Genomic DNA, 19,300 nt, shown 5'->3' on the forward strand with positions numbered 1-19,300 from the left:
TGTCTGAAACTTTGAAGGTAACAATATTGTGAATCATTGGGTTACTTGGTCTCTTTTGTATTTCCTCTAAACCCAAGTGGAGAAAGTGAGGTCTGCAGATGCTGGAGATCAGAGCTGAAAATGTGTTGCTGGAAAAGCGCAGCAGGTCAGGCAGCATCCAGGGAACAGGAGAATTGACGTTTTGGGCATAAGCCTGAAGAAGGGCTTATGCCCGAAACGTCAATTCTCCTGTTCCCTGGATGCTGCCTGACCTGCTGCGCTTTTCCAGCAACACATTTTCAGCTCTAAACCCATGTGCCCAACTAGTACCTGCCTTCCTAACTGTGTCCGGAAATCCAAACTCTAGCTCACCTGCCAAATCTGCTTAAGATTGTTAGGGACAACTCTGCCTTACCAAATAATTCTTTGCTATCTTAAGTGCAGTACAGAACAGAGTGTTTTATTTCACCAGTATTACTGACCAATACCACATCCAAATCTTCATCGCCTGTTTTTAATCCACTTCCAGACAAATGTTCAAGCATTGTTAAATTGAGCCCTACATTTCCTGGAGTCATCAGAAAAGTTAAAAATTGTACAAAATGTAAAGTTCCCCATTTTAACTGACTTTCAGACCCAGATTAATGCAAAGCATGAACAAGATTTCTTTAACTGAACAAGAATAATTATTTATTGCAATAATTAGACTCTAGCTATATGTAAATGGTTTTAAATCATCAGCTTATAATACCACCAATTAAAACTCTCATCACCTTGGAAATTCCCCCTTACACACAGACCCAGATAAATTGGGTTATGGGCAGAAGGGCCGAACTGGAAAGATAGTTTTGATAGTCTCTGTTCCTGGGTTTTGTTGTTAAGATGATCTTTATGACTCTTCTGCTGGCCAGCATATTACTTCTGTCATCTTTCTCTGGATGTGTTCACTGGTTGGTAAGAGACACAAGGTAGTCAACTTATAAAAAAATTCTGACTTATCAGTTAAAAGGCATAACTTACAGCAACTATTGTAGGAAAGATGAACTTGTTTTCTTCAGGTTTATAGTGAGTTTTGACTGCAGAGAATGGAGAGACTGCTTCTGAGCTGGGGAAGAACTGAACACTTGTCTCTCTCTCTCTCTGTAACTTGTTCCCAGCTGCAGGCTGGTCAGTTACCTGAGAACCAATCACAAATTTATTGGCAGGCAGAAAGGTCTCTGTGGTCGATAATGCTAACTTTAACCCTATCGCAGTCCATAGACTGATCATGTTATTGCCAGCAAAAGCTGCATCTGTACACTCCTTGGCTTCAAATCGTCTATAACTCAACCTTCAATTATTGTTCATGCAATCCTTCACATAATGCCTGGCATGGATGTCAGATAACTTGCTTTCAAAACATACAGCCACCCTTTTAAATACATTGTTTAAAGTAGGTCCTAATCATTTCAATCCCCAGTTTTGTAAAAACCAAAATTTTAAAAAAAAGAAAGTTTACAACACTATGTATTTAAATGCAGCAAAAGAAGGAATGCTTATTTTTGTCTGAGATGTTCAAACCACAGTTTTGTTTTTGAATGTTTACCAGGGCAGCCCTCCTGCTTGTAAAGTTTTACAAATGTGGCTCTGTTTTGTTTCCCAAACTGGAATCAATGTGATGTTAATTCTCTGATACAGAGTAACAAAATATAACTTAAAAATAGTGAAAATAGTAACTTCTTTGAGAAAAACATTTCATCCTAGTAATATCAGATTGGTGCAAAGTTCACGTAGATACCAAACTTGTTTTGCTTGTGAAGAAAGCCTTTGGTGAAGTCTCACATTAGGCTGTGTATTTCCATTGGATGATGCTCATCTACAATAAAAAGCTGCTTAAATCCATTTCTGGAAAAAGTGCTAATTGACATTTTAATGTAAATTATGAATTCACATGAGACAAAATGCAGTGAGCCATATGCATCAGACCACTAATTGTAGAATTTTTTTTTTCAGAACTCCTGGTGAAAACTATCAATACCAAATTGGTAAAGATTTGGGACTTCCTATCTGTCAGGCAATAGCAGAGTTTGCGAATGGAAATTACAGTCGCACTGTGGATCTGTTAAATCCAGTTCGTTACCAGATTCAGAACATTGGAGGCAGTAATGCACAGGTATTTTCTGGTATCTTTTCAGAATAATCAACATCAGCTGAAATAAGATAACACGTCAATCTTAACAGCTCTTAAAACATGTTGTTTAAGTGATGGCAACATATGGCACAGGAACAGACCATTTTTGCTTTGAGCCTGCTCCATCATTTGATAATGTGACAGCTCATTATCAACATTGCTTAGATGCCTTTGTTCCAAATCTTTTGATGCAGCTACCTAACAAGAACTTACTGATCTCAATCCTGAAAGCTCCACTTGTTCCTATCACCCACAGATGGGGAGGAAAGAATTATAGATTTGTCTTAGAGTTTTTGTGTGATTTTTCTAAGTGGATTAAACCAAATAGAATATTGGGTGCAATTCTGGTCTCCCTTGTATAGGAAGGATGTTGTGAAACTTGAAAAGGTTCAGAAAAGATTTACAAGGATGTTGCCAGGGTTGGAGGGCTTGAACTATAGGGAGAGGCTGGGGCTATTTTCCCTGGAGCATCAGAGGCTGAGGGGTGACCTTGCAGAGGTTTATAAAATCATAAGGGGCAAGGATAGGGTAAATAAACAAGGTCTTTTCCCCAGAGTGGGGGAGTCCAGAACTAGAGGGCATAGGTTTAGGGTGAGAAGGGCAAGATTTAAAAGGGACCTAAGGGGCAACTTTTTCATGCAGAGGATGATGCATGTATGGAATGAACAGCCGGAAGAAGTGGTGGAGGGTGGTACAATAACAACATTTAAAAGGCATCTTGATGGGTATAATGATAGGAAGGGTTTAGAGGGATATGGACCATGTGCTGGCAAATTAGACCAGATTAGATTAGAATATCTGGTCAGCATAGATGATTGAACCAAAGGATCTGTTTCCGTGCTATACATCTCTATGACTCTACTATGCTACTCCCCTTTAATTTTATAAATAAACCTGTCATTTGGCAATGTTTGAAAATCCAAATACAAACATCCACTGCATTCAGAAGAGGTGTGTCTAATAAGGATAAAATAATAATGGGGGATTTCAATTTTCACTGCACTGGGAAGCAAAACCTACAACGAAAAGAACAGATGATACATTCATGAAATGTAAATAATAATTGTTTTCTGGATCGGTATATTAAGGAAGCAATCAGGGATCAGGGTGTTTTAAATACTGTACTGTACACTGAGACAGGTCTACTTCACAGCTATGTACTAAAGGGATCATATAGGTAAGATTTACCACTAGATGATAGAATTTTACATTAGCTGGAATTTTATGCTCATTGTGGAGTGGCCTTTACTTCACAGAGGTGTTACAGTGCAGGAGGAGGCTATTTGACCCATCTTGCCTCCATTGACTCATCAAACGAGCAACATTACCTACCGCCAATGTGCTGCTTTTTCAACATTCCCTTCTACACTATTTATATTCAAATAATCATCCAATGCCCTCTTGAATACCTCAATTGAACTTGCCTTCACCACACTTTCAGATGGTGTATTGCATACCATTATTTTCAACACATTTCACAAACCAAACTTCCTTAGCAGGAGGTTGGTCAGAATAAAAATAATAACATTAATAATTTTGTGTCAGATTTCTTTGAACAAGCTAAGTTGAAGGATGTGGAGGTCTTTTTACTCAATTTATTTTTACTGCATTAGATGCATGATTTTTAATGTATTATTTATTCTCTTCCTTGCCTTTGGAGACAGGAGCTTGGTTTTTAATTCATGCTGAAACCAGGAGGGAACGGACAGCTGCTAAAGTAGGGCTATTGGCCATCAACCACATTTTCTAATTTGTGGGATTGGGAGAGTGGCGGGGCTAGGCCACCAGCCTGTACGCAGTGCAGTCAATTAGGCCTATTAAACCCACTTAAAAATGCCTCCAGGTTACTGTAGGTGGCAAGGACCAGTTTAGCTTTGTGAAGATCATTTTCAAGTAGGGACTCATGGTAGTGCTCCTCACTCTGAGCCAGGAAACCTGAGTTCAAGTCCCATCTGCTTAAGAGGTATCATAGCACATCTGAACTGGTTGATGCAAAATAGCTAAACTGAAGATCTCGTCCTCTAGGCAGGCTTAGAGTCCCACCGTATTTGCCAGGTGCAACAGCAGGAGCATTTGACCACGATGGAGAGGGATTGCTCCCACCACTATGAAGGATCGGCTGCAAAGAAAGGCTATTTAAAAAAGCATTGCAAGAGGGTGTCTCCATTTTGAAGTATCTTCTCCATTAAACGCACAGTGCATTCATGCTACCACCTTCAAACTAAATTCCTGCTGTTGAACTTTGAATATGTTATGGTATTGTGTCATATAATTTGAACAAATTTGTGATAATTGGATTTTTTTGACTGCAGGTTATCTAATTTCTTTAAAACAATTTTGTTTTTTGCAGAGAGATGTCTTTAACCTGCTATTGATCCATGCTGCTTTAAAATCAGACAGCAGAGATCACCAAAAACTAGCCAGGTATGTGCCAGATTTAATGGAGGAAATAGGCTTTTGGTATCAGGCTTGAAAACTGGGAGGGTGTAGAAGAAAAGATGGGGGTGTAAACTTACTGATTCACGAGGACATGGGCTGCAACTGGTCAACAACAGCCAACTGGTCAATTACCTGCCAATTAATTCTTGTCCCTTTGAAAGATGGTTACCTGTCCTCAAAGGCTGCTGACCAATCAAAATGTGCAACCAGAATTGGTGGTCACTGCTGGAGCTGCAGGTGGAGAAAGACAAGGTGATGGTTGTGTGATCTCACAGCTAGGTAAAGGTGGGGTCTGTGGACGCTGGGGTCAGTTGGACATCCCTAGGCTGTGTGGATTGGTGAGGGCAGACAGCACCCTTGCTGTGTGAGCAGTTATTGACGCAAAGGAGTAAGTAGCTCCTTGACCAAAAGTACCTAAAGTAGAGGTAAATCCCATGCCCCTTCCCATTAAGCCAGCCAGGAAGCCACCAGAGTTTACATTGTGAACTCCTGACATGGTAGAGAACTCAACTGATTTCTGGTTGAGAGGATTTTCTGACACCTTTCCTGCCACAGACAAGGGAGCATGCCAGTGCAACAATGATTTTAAGAACGTGACAATTCTGTAATATGATTCATTATAATGTTGATTGACCCAGTTTGTACATTGCAATTTTTCAATCCATTGTGCCTGCACTGTCTCTTTAGGAGACCTATCCAATCCTTCCCGTTCTCTTGTTGTATCCCACAACTCTGAAAATATTTCCATCTCAAGTTTATATGAAATTTCCTGTTCAAAGTTACTACTGAAGTTGCTTCATTTACCCTTTCTCTTCATTGAAAATAGCTTTGTCTAGTTATTATTGGATCAGGACTAAATCAAAGAAATGATTTTTATATAACCTTTTCAGACATATTGTATAGATCAGACCAAACCCCTTAAAAATATATCAAGGAAATAGCTGAGACCCGAAATTATATCTTATTTAAAGGCAAGTGTAAGTGCTGTGATGTGATTCGATTGGTCAAATTACTAGATTTCAACCAACTTAAGGTGTTGATTGAAGTGTTAGCTGTTTGCTCATGTGGATGTTAAAGATTCCATGACAGTACTTAGAAGTGAAGAGGCATTATCCCTGATACGAAGTCAAGAATTATTCATCAATCAACATCACAAAAACATCTGAGTGTTCTCCCACAATATATTCAGAGTTGTGGGATACAACAAGAGAACGGGAAGGATTGGATAGGTCTCCTAAAGAGACAGTGCAGGCACAATGGATTGAAAAATTGCAATGTGCAAACTGGGTCAATCAACATTATAATGAATCATATTACAGAATTGTCACGTTCTTATAATCATTGTTGCACTGGCATGCTCCCTTGTCTGTGGCAGGAAAGGTGTCAGAAAATCCTCTCAACCAGAAACCAGTTGAGTTCTCTACCATGTCAGGAGTTCACAATGTAAACTCTGGTGGTTTCCTGGCTGGCTTTAGGGGAAGGGGCATGGGATTCTACTCTACTTTAGGTATTTTTTGGTCAAGGAGCTACTTACTCCTTGGGATCTTGCTTTATGCAAAGTAGCTACTGTTTCCTAAATTACAGAATTAGCTACATTTCAAAAGTGTTTCAGTGACAGTAAAGCATTCTTGGATTTCCTGTGGTTGGAAAGGGTGCTAAGTAAATGCAATTTTATGCTTTTGTTTATTATATGGATTCACCTTTCAATTACCCTAACCTGACAAATGAAGCACCATCAATTAAAAAATAGTCAACTGATTAGCTTTTTAATGCATTATCTTTTCTCACTTTAAGATAAAGTCAGATACCACACAAAAGTAACATTCCTTTGCATCTCATCCATTCTTGTTCATCTTGCTCAACTCATTTACTTGAAGGGCTTTTGCCCGAAACATCGATTTTCCTGCTCCTCGGATGCTGCTTGATCTGCTGTGTTTTTCCAGCACCACCACAATCTTGACCCATTTACTTGTATGTTAATCATGAAAATCTACAGGACTAACAGCCTGAAGAATATCACAATTTACTTATTGATGACTTCGACTTTTGAACCTGGGACATGCATGTCTAAAGGAAACCGATCTGGCATATAGATGATAGTTAGAAAATGTGGCTCTTACCAGCTATCCACTGGCAGTATGGCTCAGAGAACGATACTCTGCTCAAATTGGCCCTTTAATAAAATGCAGTGCCTTGGACCCCCAGGTAGGTTGCTTTGTTGCTGCTTGGCATACTACTACACCTTCTCTGTTAAGAGTGCAGACCAGCTTGAATTCTCAACCGAGGAGTCTCCTTCTGGCACTTACTCCTCCATCAGAGATCACCTTGTTTGAAACTGGCAGATGTTTTGCTCCAAAGGTTCTCTGGAACTTGGAGCAGTGACTGGAACACAAATAAGGCCTAGCTTATATCTCAAGCTTTTCACTTTACACTTGCTTAACGTAATGTCATGATGTGCTAGACCAGTGAAAATTCAGACCCATTACCATCAGGTTTGTAACATTTATTATCTGGATTTATTAGACTTCTTAGGCAGTGGTTCAGATTGAGCACGACTGGCTTCCACTCTCATCCAATGGATTCTGAGATGTCTGATAAATTCAATGTGCTCAATCTGCAGACTCTGTCACATGCAGGGAAAGTGGTGCTTGTGAGGTCAGACAGATGAGGTGTTTGGAGGTTTGTGTGTTCCCTTGACACCTTTGCCTCTGCAGCTCCCAACGAAGTCTCTTAATTAATTCAGTATCTTATTGAATGAACTGTCTCCATTTTAGTTGGTCACAAGAATCGGAGGGGATGTTTAATTTCTTCAAGCTATCTTGAGGACATCACCACTAAAATATTTCTTCTCTTATCCTGGGAGTCTCCTGCCATGGCTCAGATCAGTATGGATCTAGTATCAGCCATGATTTGGAATTAGTTGCTCCTTTGGGAGTAGGAATGCTATTAAAACTTTCTAGTTTACTTAGCAATAACTCTTACTGTTTTCCAAGCAATCAACAAATTATGAAACACCATTTTATAAACAATTTCTCATACAATAATAAATATGTTGTATGTTTTAGGTTTATTTGAAAATATGCTTGTCAGTGAGGCTGGAGTTATTTTATAACACCAAAAACAACCTGTGTAATCTGTTACTAAAAAACACAGTTCACTTTGCTATTCCCTATTACCCGGAAATCACAATAATCAATGGTGCACTAAGGCTGCAAGATGCGAGGAATTCTGCTTTGAGTAACTTCACTTCTGACTTCTCAAAGCCTGTCCACTATCTATAAAGGGCAACTTCCAAACTTGGGATCTATACCATATTGAAGGTAAGGGTAACACAAGCAGAGGAACACCACAGCCTAAAAGTTCCCCATCTTGCCTCACTATCCTGATTTGAAACTATATTCACAGGATCAGCAGAAATCCTGTAATCCTTTTCCTTACAGGACTGTGGGTATACATATACCTAAGGAGCTCACCATCAAGAATATTTCAAGAATATAAAAACTAGAATTATCATCCTGAAAACCACACTACTATCAGAAAATGCAGGGGATTAAACAAATGAATTCTGAAATTCATCTGGGAGGAGTAGCATTGAATACTTAACAGACTTGAAATTGTCTTAATGATTTAGCAGAGGTGTTGGTCCAGTTCAGATGAGTATGCTAAGTACATTATTATTTAATTATTCAATTTCAGAGCATTCACGTGAAGTAGAACTTGGATCTGTATTTATTCCCTCTAAACTTCATGACTACTTTCTTGTAATTTTCTAGGTTTTTAATGTTTTTCTTTCACCAATAGATGCCTCGTCCTGGAGCGAGATGCTTTTCGACCAAACTCCCCAATGACTGAAAGGCTGATTCGCAAAGCCACAGCACTGCATAATGTGGACTGAATCAAGATTAAGACATATTCAATACAAATGGGAGAATTACTTTAACTTGCTTTAATAACCATTAGTTAATAATTATAGGGATTATAATTAAGGGAGGGAGTGATTGGAACAGGGGAGAAAAAAGGCAGGAAGAGGGTATCAGGGAAAAATGATGGGAAGGAGAATGGATAGAATATGGATGTTAAAAACAAAATACTTCGATGAGAACAGTGGTAAGACAACCCAATTATGGATTTAAAAAATAATTTGCCATTAGATTACTAATTACGCATTTCATCTCCTTGAGTAATGTTGCAGATTCAGCATGAAAGCTTCGTACTTATGCTCCCCTTTTGAGTGTAAAATATGATATTGACTCAAGCCTGTGATTCACTCTATCGGTTTTGTGCTTTCAATGTATTTCTGGGCCTGTAACTGCTCAGCAACAACAAGATTCTGTTCCAAAAACTAAGATTCCAGTCTAGCATTTCTTTGTTTACATCACTCCTCTATCTGGACCCCTTCCAGTTCCTATCAAGAATTTAATTGTATTTTTCATTAGTCCTCTGTGTCCAATTTCAAAATTAAATTCTGCTTGGCTCCTTTATTTTTTACTTTGGCTGTTCAGCTCAAAAATAAGTTTCAGTTTGCTGCTATTTGTTCTGGGGACTATTTTAAGCATAGGATAAAATCATGCCTCTTGTGTCTTATTTATACAGTCATACAGCACAGAAACAGATTCTTCGATCCAACTCATCCATTCCGACCAGATATCCTGATCTGTCCTGGTCCCATTAGCCAGCATTTGGCCCATATCCCTCTAAACACTTCCTAATCATATGCCCATCCAGATGCTTTTTAAATGTTGTAGTTGCACCAACTTCCGCCATTTCCTCTGGCAGGTCGTGTCCTACATGCACCATATTTTGTGTGAAAAAGTTACTCCTCAGGTTCTTTTAAAATTTTTCCCCTCTCATCTTAAAAATATGCTCTCTCATTTTGGATTCCCCACATCCAGGAAAAACACCTTGGCTATTCATCCTATCTAGGCACCCTGTGATTTTATAGACATCTATAATGTCACCCCTCAGCCTCTGACGCTGCAGGGAAGAAAGATCCAGCCTATTCAGCCTCTCCCTGTAACTCAAACCCTCCTGTCCTGGCAACACCCTTGTAAATCTTTTCTGCACCCTCTCAAATTTAACAACATCCTTCCTATAGAAGGGCGACGAGAAGTGTACGCAGTATTCTACAAGTGGCCTCACCTATGTCCTGCCGCGACATGACCTATAAGGGTGACTCTGTAGAGGTTTGTAAAATCATGAGGGGTACAGATAAGGTGAATGGTAGGTGTCTTTTCCTTTGGATGGGGATTTCAAGACTAGGGGGCATATTTTTCAGGTAAAAGGAGAAAAATTTAATAGAGTTTTTTTACACGCATGGAATGAACTTTAAAAGCACGGGGTGGATGTAGGTACAGTTAGTGGGTTACTACGCTTAAAAGATACTTGGATAAGTACATGAATAAGAAACGTTTGGAGGGATACAGGCCAAACACGGGTGGGACTAGTTTCGGATTATGGTTGGCATGGACTGAAGGGTCTGTTTCCAGGCTGTCTGACTCTATGACTATAAAGATCTTGAAATATTTTGTATCACATTTTAAATGTATTCTGATTCATATTGTTTAGAATTCCTATCATGTTAATTCTACAAACACCAGTACAAATGTGTCATTTTATATGCTGTCAGAAGTTCTAGCTTTATAACCAATTTGCTTTGACATAAATATGAATGAAGAATATCTACGAAAACTTTTTCATGTGTAAGTTTGTTTTTGTACAATTGAACAAAATTATATTCCTTTTGGAAATCATGATTTTTGCTAACCCTTCCTCATTAAACCTATTTTTAAAAACTCACTGTGGCTAAAGCACTTGCTTTTTAACTGTCGAATTTTGGATTTAGATCCAACTTGCTCCTAACTGATGTTAGTATTCATCTTCAGGCTTTGCCACAAAGCATTCATTCAACACATTTTAATGTACAATGGTTTCAAGAGGTGGGCACAGTTTTCACATACAATCTGGTTGCCATGGGGAGAGAAACCAAATTGAATGAATTTAGTGGTGGCTGACAGGATGAAGGAGATAGAATGGGAAGTGTGCAGTATTCTCACTTATTTTTCCTTCCCTGTATCAGCATGGAGATTCAAGTGTGAACCAGAAATTACTGGCTTCCTGATGAGAAGGCTGGCCAATGAGAGCTGGGAATGGAGCCTCCGCACTCAGTTGCATGTGTGGGGGTGATGTGAACAGGAGTGGACTATTGTGAGCTTAAAGTTGGTCATTGTTGGCCATTTAAAAGCACAGTGGTACAGGAGTGGTGACAACTCCATGTTTTACGAAAGCACGCTTTGAAGAAGGCAGTGTCCATATTAGGCACTGAAGTTGCAAAAGATGAGAATATTTTTCCCTTTTCTGGACTATTGTGCTGGATGTGTTTGTTTCAGGATCCTTGCCAGAACGGTCTATCCAGTAATAGCCCTGGTAAAATGTAGGATATGATTGTAATGCATCTCAGCCTATGTTCATGCTTTTCTCACCAGGCATATCTTCACCCAGTATTCTCTATCTTCAAAAAGTCTACTCTGTAATGGCTCTGGTCGACAGAACACCGTGGTAGCTGAGAGTCATTACTCCCAGGATAGCAGTCTCACACTTGCAGGATCTGATTAGCCCAGTGGAGCTTTGAGGGCCACATGCACATAATCCATCACAGTTTGAGCTTCAGAGAATCCAGAAGTAAACACAGATTTGATGGTGTAGTTGGAACAGATTAAACTAGCCTGTCAGGAGATTGGGAACTTGACGGGTAACCAAGTTTAATGAAAGTGAAGTTACCAGAAATAGAAAAACTGCTAGGGAAATTAAAATATAGGAGAGACAATGTTTGACATCAAAAATGCTTTCAATGTGGATTTAATATCAAAAGGACAAAATTAAGGACACTACTAAATACATGCAGCATTTACAGCAAGATAAATGACCTAAGGGCACAAATAAAGATAAATGGGTATGATCTAATTGCTATTATAGAAACATGGCTGTACCGTGAAACTGCAAGTTCAAGAATAATCAAGAAGAAAAGACAAGGTGGAATTGCACTGATAATTAAGGAAGGAATTGTTACAGTAGTAAGGAAGAATCTTGGATCAGAAGAACAGCATGTAGAAACTAGACAGGACTAAAACAGCAAGGGGCAGCAAACGTTGGTTGGAGGTAATTATAGGCCATCAAATAGTCATGACAGTGTGCGGCATGATATTAATCAGGAGATGAGAGAAGCGTACTTAGAGAACACAGTAATCATGGGTTACTTCATTCTGTGTATAGACTGGGTAAACCCGTTGAGCGGGCTTGTGAAGACCCAGCATCAATATGGTTGGATATTGAGGCTTCCCATGCAAAGTGTACTCTTATTAGCCTGTTGTTCTTAGATAAATGAAGACAGTTGCAGAATACTTCGTAATCCAATAATTATTAATACTGTCAAAGTGTGGAGGGCAATGCAGCAGAGTGAGGATAATATATCTAAAACTTCTTTTCGTAGCCTAATAGTTGGTATGCCGGGGTTCCAGCCAGGGATAATGGACCCCGGGTTTAAACTCTGGGCAGCTAGGGGAATCTTCTTTGAGGGTGAAACAATGATGTCCTTTGGCCAAATAAGCCACAAGTATGGATTATCTAACAGAGACCTTTTTCATTTTTTCCAGATTAAGGAACTACGCTTTTGACTAACTCCTACAGACCCGATACAGAGAAGAGGGTGCTTCATGCCAAGAGCATGCATTTTGGGAAAGCAAACCTTAGCAGGACTTATACACTTAATGGTAAGGTCTGAGGGAGTGTTGCTGAACAAAGAGACCTTAGAGTGCAGGTTCATAGCTCCTTGAAAGCAGAGTCACAGGTAGATAGGATAGTGAAGAAGGTGTTTGGTATGCTTTCCTTTATTGGTCAGAGTATTGAGTACAGGAGTTGGGAGGTCATGTTGTGGCTGTACAGGACATTGGTTAGGCCACTGTTGGAATATTGTATGCAATTCTGGTCTCCTTCCTATCGGAAAGGCGTTGTGAAACTTGAAAGGGTTCAGAAAAGATTTACAAGGATGTTGCCATGATTGGAGGATCTGAGCTACAGGGAGAGGCTGAACAGGCTGGGGTTGTTTTTCGTGGAGCGTCGGGGGCTGAAGGGTGACCTTATAGAGGTTTACGAAATTATGAGGGGCATGGATAGGATAAATAGACAAAGTCTTTTCCCTGGGTTTGGGAGTCCAGAACTAGAGGGCATAGGTTTAGGGTGAGAGGGGAAAGATATAAAAGAGACCTAGGGGCAACTTTTTCACACAGAGGATGGTACGTGTATGGAATGAGCTGCCAGAGGAAGTGGTGGAGGCTGGTACAATTGCAACATTTAAGAGGCATTTGGATGGGTATATGAATAGGAAGGGTTTGGAGGGATATGGGCCGGGTGCTGGCAGGTGTGACTAGATTGGGTTGGGATATCTGGTCGGCATGGACGGGTTGGACCAAAGGGTCTGTTTCCATGCTGTATATCTCTATGACTCTATCTGTTGGGGTTGGGGAGATCTTCTCTGAGATATGGGAGGATATTTGTGAAAATGCGAGAAAGATTTTGATTTGTAATAGGACCCATGCCATGCAGCTGGAGATACTTCACAGGGTCCATCTAGCCTCAGATCGTCTCTCGAAATTTAAGGTGGGTGTATCCTCAGTGTGCCCCAAGTGTAAAATAAGTACTGGTACTCTCAATCCTGCCACAGGCTTTGTATATACTGGAGTGCTGTGGCAAGAGTAGTAGGGAGGGTCTTGGGGACCGAAGTTAAGATGGACCCAATCTCTCTTCTCCTGGGCCTGTCCAATTTATCTTCTTTAGATACTTACGGGAGAAAACTTTTTAATATCCTTACTTTCTGCATGAGAATAGCACATTTTGATGTATTGGATGTCCGAAAAGCACCCGGGCCTGTCGAGTTGGCATAAGCTAATCATGGAACATATCCCCGTGGACTTTCTCACAAATATGGTGCAGCAAAAAACTGAACTTCTGTAAGACTTGGCAAACCATTTTGGATTACCTAGATGCAGATTTGTCTGCCATTTTAATTAGGGCTTTTGTGTAGCCATGGCAATCTGATTAGCGAGCTTGGTACCCCAAGAGGAAGAATTTTGAATAAATGCGTGTGTAAAATTCAACAGTGTCAAAGGTCGGGAGCTATTGTTTCGTTGCGCTGAGTGGTGTTATTTATTTATTACTTCTCCTGGGCTGTCTATCTTGTACATTAGTATAGTTTTTGTTTGTTTTGTTCTTTATCACTGATTTTTTAAAAATTTCTTTTTTATAGAGTAATGTTGGTTTATTGTTGTAATTTTGTAAATTTATTAAAAAAAATCATTTTTCTCAATAAAAATATTTAAGAAAGAAACCAGTTGAGCATTAAAATTGTGGAAGGTGTGTTTCTGGAGTGTGTTCAGGATGGTTTTCCAGAGCATTATATTGAGGAGCCATCTAGAAGATAGGCTATTTTAGATATCACATTATGTGAGTAAACTTTTGTTGCAAAAGAGCCTTTAGGGATGAGTGACCACAAGATGGTAGAATTTATATGATGTTTGAAAGTGAGGTTATTCAAACTGAAGCAATGATGTTAAATTTGAATAAGGAAAATTATTAAAGCATGAGGCACAAATTGCTCAGAAAGGTAATCTCTGCTAAAGCTACAAGGAGATGTGTTTGCTTTCGGGTAATCCTTCCGTTATCAATTTATTGAAAGTTCAGAGAACAGAATGCCAGTTACAAGAATTAAACTAATATTCCTCGGAGACCACTGGAAGCTATTTGCACTGACCAGTGTCTTCAGAAAGCAAGTAAAATACAATCCCATGTGCCTGTGCAACTATGCATCATGGAAACTACTTAAGTGAACCTTCCAGTTACTTTTCCTTCATTTGCTTTAATTAATTCCTTAGTTGTGTCAGCCTGTCTGTCTGTGTGTGAGTGGGGGCTAGAATCAAAGATGATCGGTTTTAAATCATAAATTATATTACCTTGTTATTTAACTTTGTTCCACTTTGGCTACTGCACTATTAATAAATTGTTGTCCTTTGCTGAATTTATAAATCTGGTGTCTGGTATTGATTACTCACAAAGCCTGATATTGGTTATTCAAATGCTTTAATTTTATTGTGTGGCAAATGCAGGGATAAGGAGACTGATTTAATTTGGTTGTCTGTCTCTGACCTCCCATGTAACAAAGGGAGGTCAGAGACAGAAACAAGCTCATTTAGAAAAGCAGTGTACATGTTCCTTTCAGAGACTGAGGCTGTGAGTATATCTAGGAATGTGGTTCAAAGTGAAAATTAAACCAGTCGATCTTTTTTCGGTTTCAAATGTGGAGTAAAAGTCAGATTCTGATGTAGAATGAATAGCTATTGAATAAGTTAAAATAGTTTATATTTAATAATTAAAATAATAATTAAGAATCAGAAATGCAGCCAACAGATAAGTGGCAATTATCGAACAGTCGAATGAGGTGATGAAGGCAATGAGGTGGCGGGAAGCAAAGCTAAAAGGTAACCATCAAATCATAAGAAAGGGATTTTTAAGCACATGGTCAGTAAAGCACGGTCAGAGTGAAGGAGTATTTGTCTGAGTGAGACAGAGATCAACTAAGAATTTCATTCAAAGTTGGAATTTGGTGCTGAGAGGGATGAAAGTGCTTTAAATAAGATTTACTGCAAGAAGTAAAGTCCCCAGAGAAATAAGTGAGCAGGAGAGGATAAAAGGCACAGACCAAGAGGCCTGCCAGCAATGGCATGATGTCATGAACCACAATATGATGTAACTGCAAGGAAGACAGTTGATTGGTGAATAAGATATCTGGACATTTCTAGTCTTTAAAGTGATAGTAAGGTCTTCAGTTTTTTTTCCTCATTAAAAATAGGTTGATGAGAAACTGGTGGCACGGAGATCCAAGATGGCGGTGATCAAGAAGGTCTGCCCTGCTGAGCTCTGCACTATAACCCGGGCAAGGTAGTGCATTTACCTTCCCTTTTTTAGCTATTGCGGCAAAGATAGGCAGTCTTGGGTCCCCAGAACTGCTGTGTATTTGTTTAATTCATCAAGGAAGATGTCTAAGGGAAAAGGGCTGCGAGGATTGCAACAAGCAGGGCACCCCCCTGCAGCAACTGACATGCCCATGGCTGTAGCGTCAGCCTCTGCCAATGTTCCTGTGAACTTAACTGCGCAGAGGAGCCTGGTCTCAGAGTTCCTGAAACTCCAATAGAAGATTGATTTAGTGATGGAGGACCAGGTTGGAACGGATCTCAGCCATGCAGCAAAAGCATGAGCATGAGATCCAGCGTCTCAGGCAGCGAGTGGAGGAGGTGGTGCAATGGACTGCAGTTTCTGAAATCTCAGCAGAATCATCGGCAGGTCGGATTCAGGCCATGGAGAGCAGGTACGCACCTTATTGGAATAGGTCAATGACCTCAAAAATTGAGGCCGTGAGAAGAACATCCATCTCATCCGGCTGCCAGAATGGGGAGGAAGGAGGCCAGCTAATCAGCTTTGTGGAGCAATGGCTCCAGCAGTTCTTGGAGGTGGAGGTGGAGGCGGGCCAGGCACAAGTTGAGCAGGCCCACCAGGTCACAGTGCACAGGCCTGAATTGGACCAGCGCCCCCACCCGGTCCTAGAATGACTCCAGCACTATATAGATAAGCAAATGATGTTGGAAGCCTCTAGAGCACTGAGGAAGGATCCACTGGCCCTGATATACAAGGGATCAAAGATTATGTTTTTCCAGGATTTTTCTGCAGCTGTGATCTGCAAGAGGAAGGTAAAGAAAAGGCTGAGAGACTTGAATATTCAGTACTCTGTAAGATATCCGGCAGTGTTATGTTTCAGCCACAGAGAGTCCGTATATAATTTTGATTCATCAGAAAAGGCAAAGGACCTCCGGGGCACTTTAAAATAGACTGGTTGTTCAAATAATATGGACAATAGTGTTTTCTTTGTTTTCTCTGTTGTTTACCTTGTTCACTTGGTTTTGCTCTTTTAATATGATGGGGTTCTTTTTTCTTTTCCCTTCTTCTCTCCCATTGTCTTTTTTCTATTATTCCCTTTTCATTTCTCTTTCTTGGTCTAGGATGGGGTGGGGTTTGGGTTTTTTCAATCAATACTGACTGGGGCCAAAGTACGGGTGGGACGGGTTGAATACCCCCTTCGAAGTTTCTTGTCACAATGTCCATGTTTTTCTTTACTTTGTTTTCCCTGGGTTTGGGGCACAGCTTCAGCTTGAAGGAGCCATGGAGGGGGTTAGTGGGTAGTGTGAGTGCCCTCTGTGGGCAAGGAAGAAGTCTCCTCTTATTGTTTTATGTGTTGGTTCATTATAGAAATAGTTTTTAGAAGTTTTGCTCTGGTAGATTTTGTAGTTGTGTTTTCTAGTTTATACGAATCTTATTCTGTTTTCACTCAGTGCATTATAACCTTTTGGGGGGGTTATGGGCTATCTTGGATGGCTATGGCTATTTGCCCATTTAAATGGTGCACCTGGAATATTAAGGGGAGCCATTCACCGATTAAGAAAAAGAAGATACTTTTGAGCGAGTTTTATAAGGAGTTTATTAAACATGTTGACCAGGCCAATGTTGGATGTGTACAATTATTCATACAGTCAGGACTGCCTCCCATTCTCTCTGAGAGAAGCTAATATCTCCCTTATTCTCAAGAGCAGGAAAGCTCCAAGGATTGTGCTTCGTACTGGCCCATATCGCTATTAAACTTGGATTTCAAAACTTTGTCGAAAATGCTGGCGTTGAGACTAGAGAAGGTCTTGCCCTCCATTGTAAAGGAGGACCAGACAGGTTTTGTTAAGGGTCACAGGTCCTCTAACAACGTTAGAAGAGTACTGAATCTGGTCCAGGTATGCCAGCAGGGGTCAATTCCGGGTTTGGTGGTCTCCATGGATGCAGAGAAAGTGTTTGACCAGGTGGAGTGGCCATAGCTCTTTTATGTCCTGGAACGGTTTGGTCTTGGGGGTGGGGGGGTGGGGGGGGGGGGGTGAGTCTTCACCAGGTGGGTAGCAGTATAATATAGCGACCCTAAGGCAGCAGTTCTCACTAATAGAATGAGATCTGAAAATTATCATATTGGTAAAGGCAGCCAACAAGGGTGCCACCTTTCACCGTTGCTGTTTACATTAGTGATTGAGCCGTTGACAGAGGCTATCCTGAAGGACCCCAATATAGTTGCTCCAGAGGTGGGATCAGGGGGCCATAAAATCACCCTTTATGCAGATGATATTCTTCTTTTTCTAACTAACTTGACAATATCTGTGCCCCATTTGATAAAAGTGATGAATTTATTTGGTTCTTTCTCCAGGTATAAAATCAATTTTATGAATTCGGAGGCCATGCCTGTGGGGAGTCTTGTCAGAGTACCCAACCTTGGGGTTGGAATCCGATTCCCTCTCAGGTGGTCACAGCGAGGTTTCCTGTATTTAGGCATTTTTATTGCTCCGGCCTTTAATCAATAATATAAAGCTAATTTTTGTGCAGTTACTGAAGAAGATAAGGCAGGGCCTTCAGCTTTGGGAGGCTCTTCTGATACCTTCATTTGGTAGAATAGCTCTGGTTAAAATGAATGTTCTTCCTTGTTTATGATATCCCATGCGAATGCTCCCTTCGATGCTACCGAGGCAAGCGCTATGGAGGCTTAACAGTTGGCTCGGCTCTTTCATCTGGTGTCACAGGCAGCCTCTTATTAAGCTTGCTAAATAGCAGCTTCCACAGGCAATGGGGTGGGGGGTGTGAACTTTCCAGATTTTAAGAAAGATCAATTAAGTTCCCTATTATCCCAAGTGACTAATAGGGCTTGCCACGACCTGAGGTCAATTTGGCTGGACGTCAAGGCCTCCCAGGCAAAATGCCCCCTCATTAATTGTTGTTTAAGGACAAGATGAGGACTATCATGGAGCATTGCAAAACTTTGGAAAAAAAAGTCAAAACAACAGCAGTTTTAAAAGGGAGAAGAACAGACAAAGGACGCACATGGTGAGGACAGTGCAGGAGAGAGAGAGAGAGAGAGAGAGAGAGAGAGAACCTGCACAGTTACTGCCTTTGCTGTTTTTGAATTCATGTATCGCTGGACATCGGAGTGCATCTGGGAAAATTAACAAACAGTGAATTTCACAACTAATCTTGGAGGATCCAGTTTGGGCGAAGTTCACAACACAGAATCAGATAAGTTAATTGTTATTTTAAGTCTGTCCAAGAGAAAAGCTGTATTAGTGAGTACAGTAGGTTCTTTCTTGATTATATGTTTTTGGAGATAAGTGTTTTGATTAAACTTAAAATATAAACCATAGCTATTAATTTAACCTGGTGTAGTGTTTTGTAGAGGAAAAGACGGTGTTATTTTCTGGGTCTGTAGATTGTGAAGGAACAAAAATGGCCTTTAGTAGAATGATGTGTACTTCTTGTCAGATGTGGGAGTTTAAAGAGAGTTTAAGGATTACTGCGGATTATACCAGCCTTAAATCTGTTGGATGCGAATCTTATAAGATCGAGTGGATTGGTTGGAGAGACAGACAGAAGCGATGAGGAATTTGCAACAGCTACAGTATGTGATGGATTGGCAGTTATAGGAAGGGGGGAAAGTCTCAGATACAGTCACATAGATGGGTTAACTCCAGGAAGGGTAAGAGAGGTAGGCAGCTAGTGCAGGAGTCTTTTGTGGATATACCCATTTCAAACAGG

The 19,300-nt window shown here is 40.3% G+C and overlaps 1 protein-coding gene across 1 annotated transcript in view; it reads left to right on the forward strand.

Moving 5' to 3' along the window:
• ttc38 (tetratricopeptide repeat domain 38) overlaps positions 1–10,384 on the forward strand; it is a 46,366-nt gene extending 35,982 nt beyond the window's left edge. Inside the window, exons 12-14 of the mRNA XM_043709353.2 lie at positions 1,972–2,131; positions 4,500–4,573; positions 8,390–10,384. Of these exons, the coding sequence (XP_043565288.2) occupies positions 1,972–2,131; positions 4,500–4,573; positions 8,390–8,483 (328 nt within the window). The 3' untranslated portion in view covers positions 8,484–10,384. The remainder of the gene's footprint in view (positions 1–1,971; positions 2,132–4,499; positions 4,574–8,389) is intronic.
• Positions 10,385–19,300: the final 8,916 nt, after the last annotated feature.

The sequence above is a fragment of the Chiloscyllium plagiosum genome, unplaced genomic scaffold (assembly GCF_037043375.1).
Source record: "Chiloscyllium plagiosum isolate Xiang-an unplaced genomic scaffold, Cpla_swu_hap1 HiC_scaffold_19, whole genome shotgun sequence".
In the NCBI taxonomy this organism is placed as follows: domain Eukaryota; kingdom Metazoa; phylum Chordata; class Chondrichthyes; order Orectolobiformes; family Hemiscylliidae; genus Chiloscyllium; species Chiloscyllium plagiosum.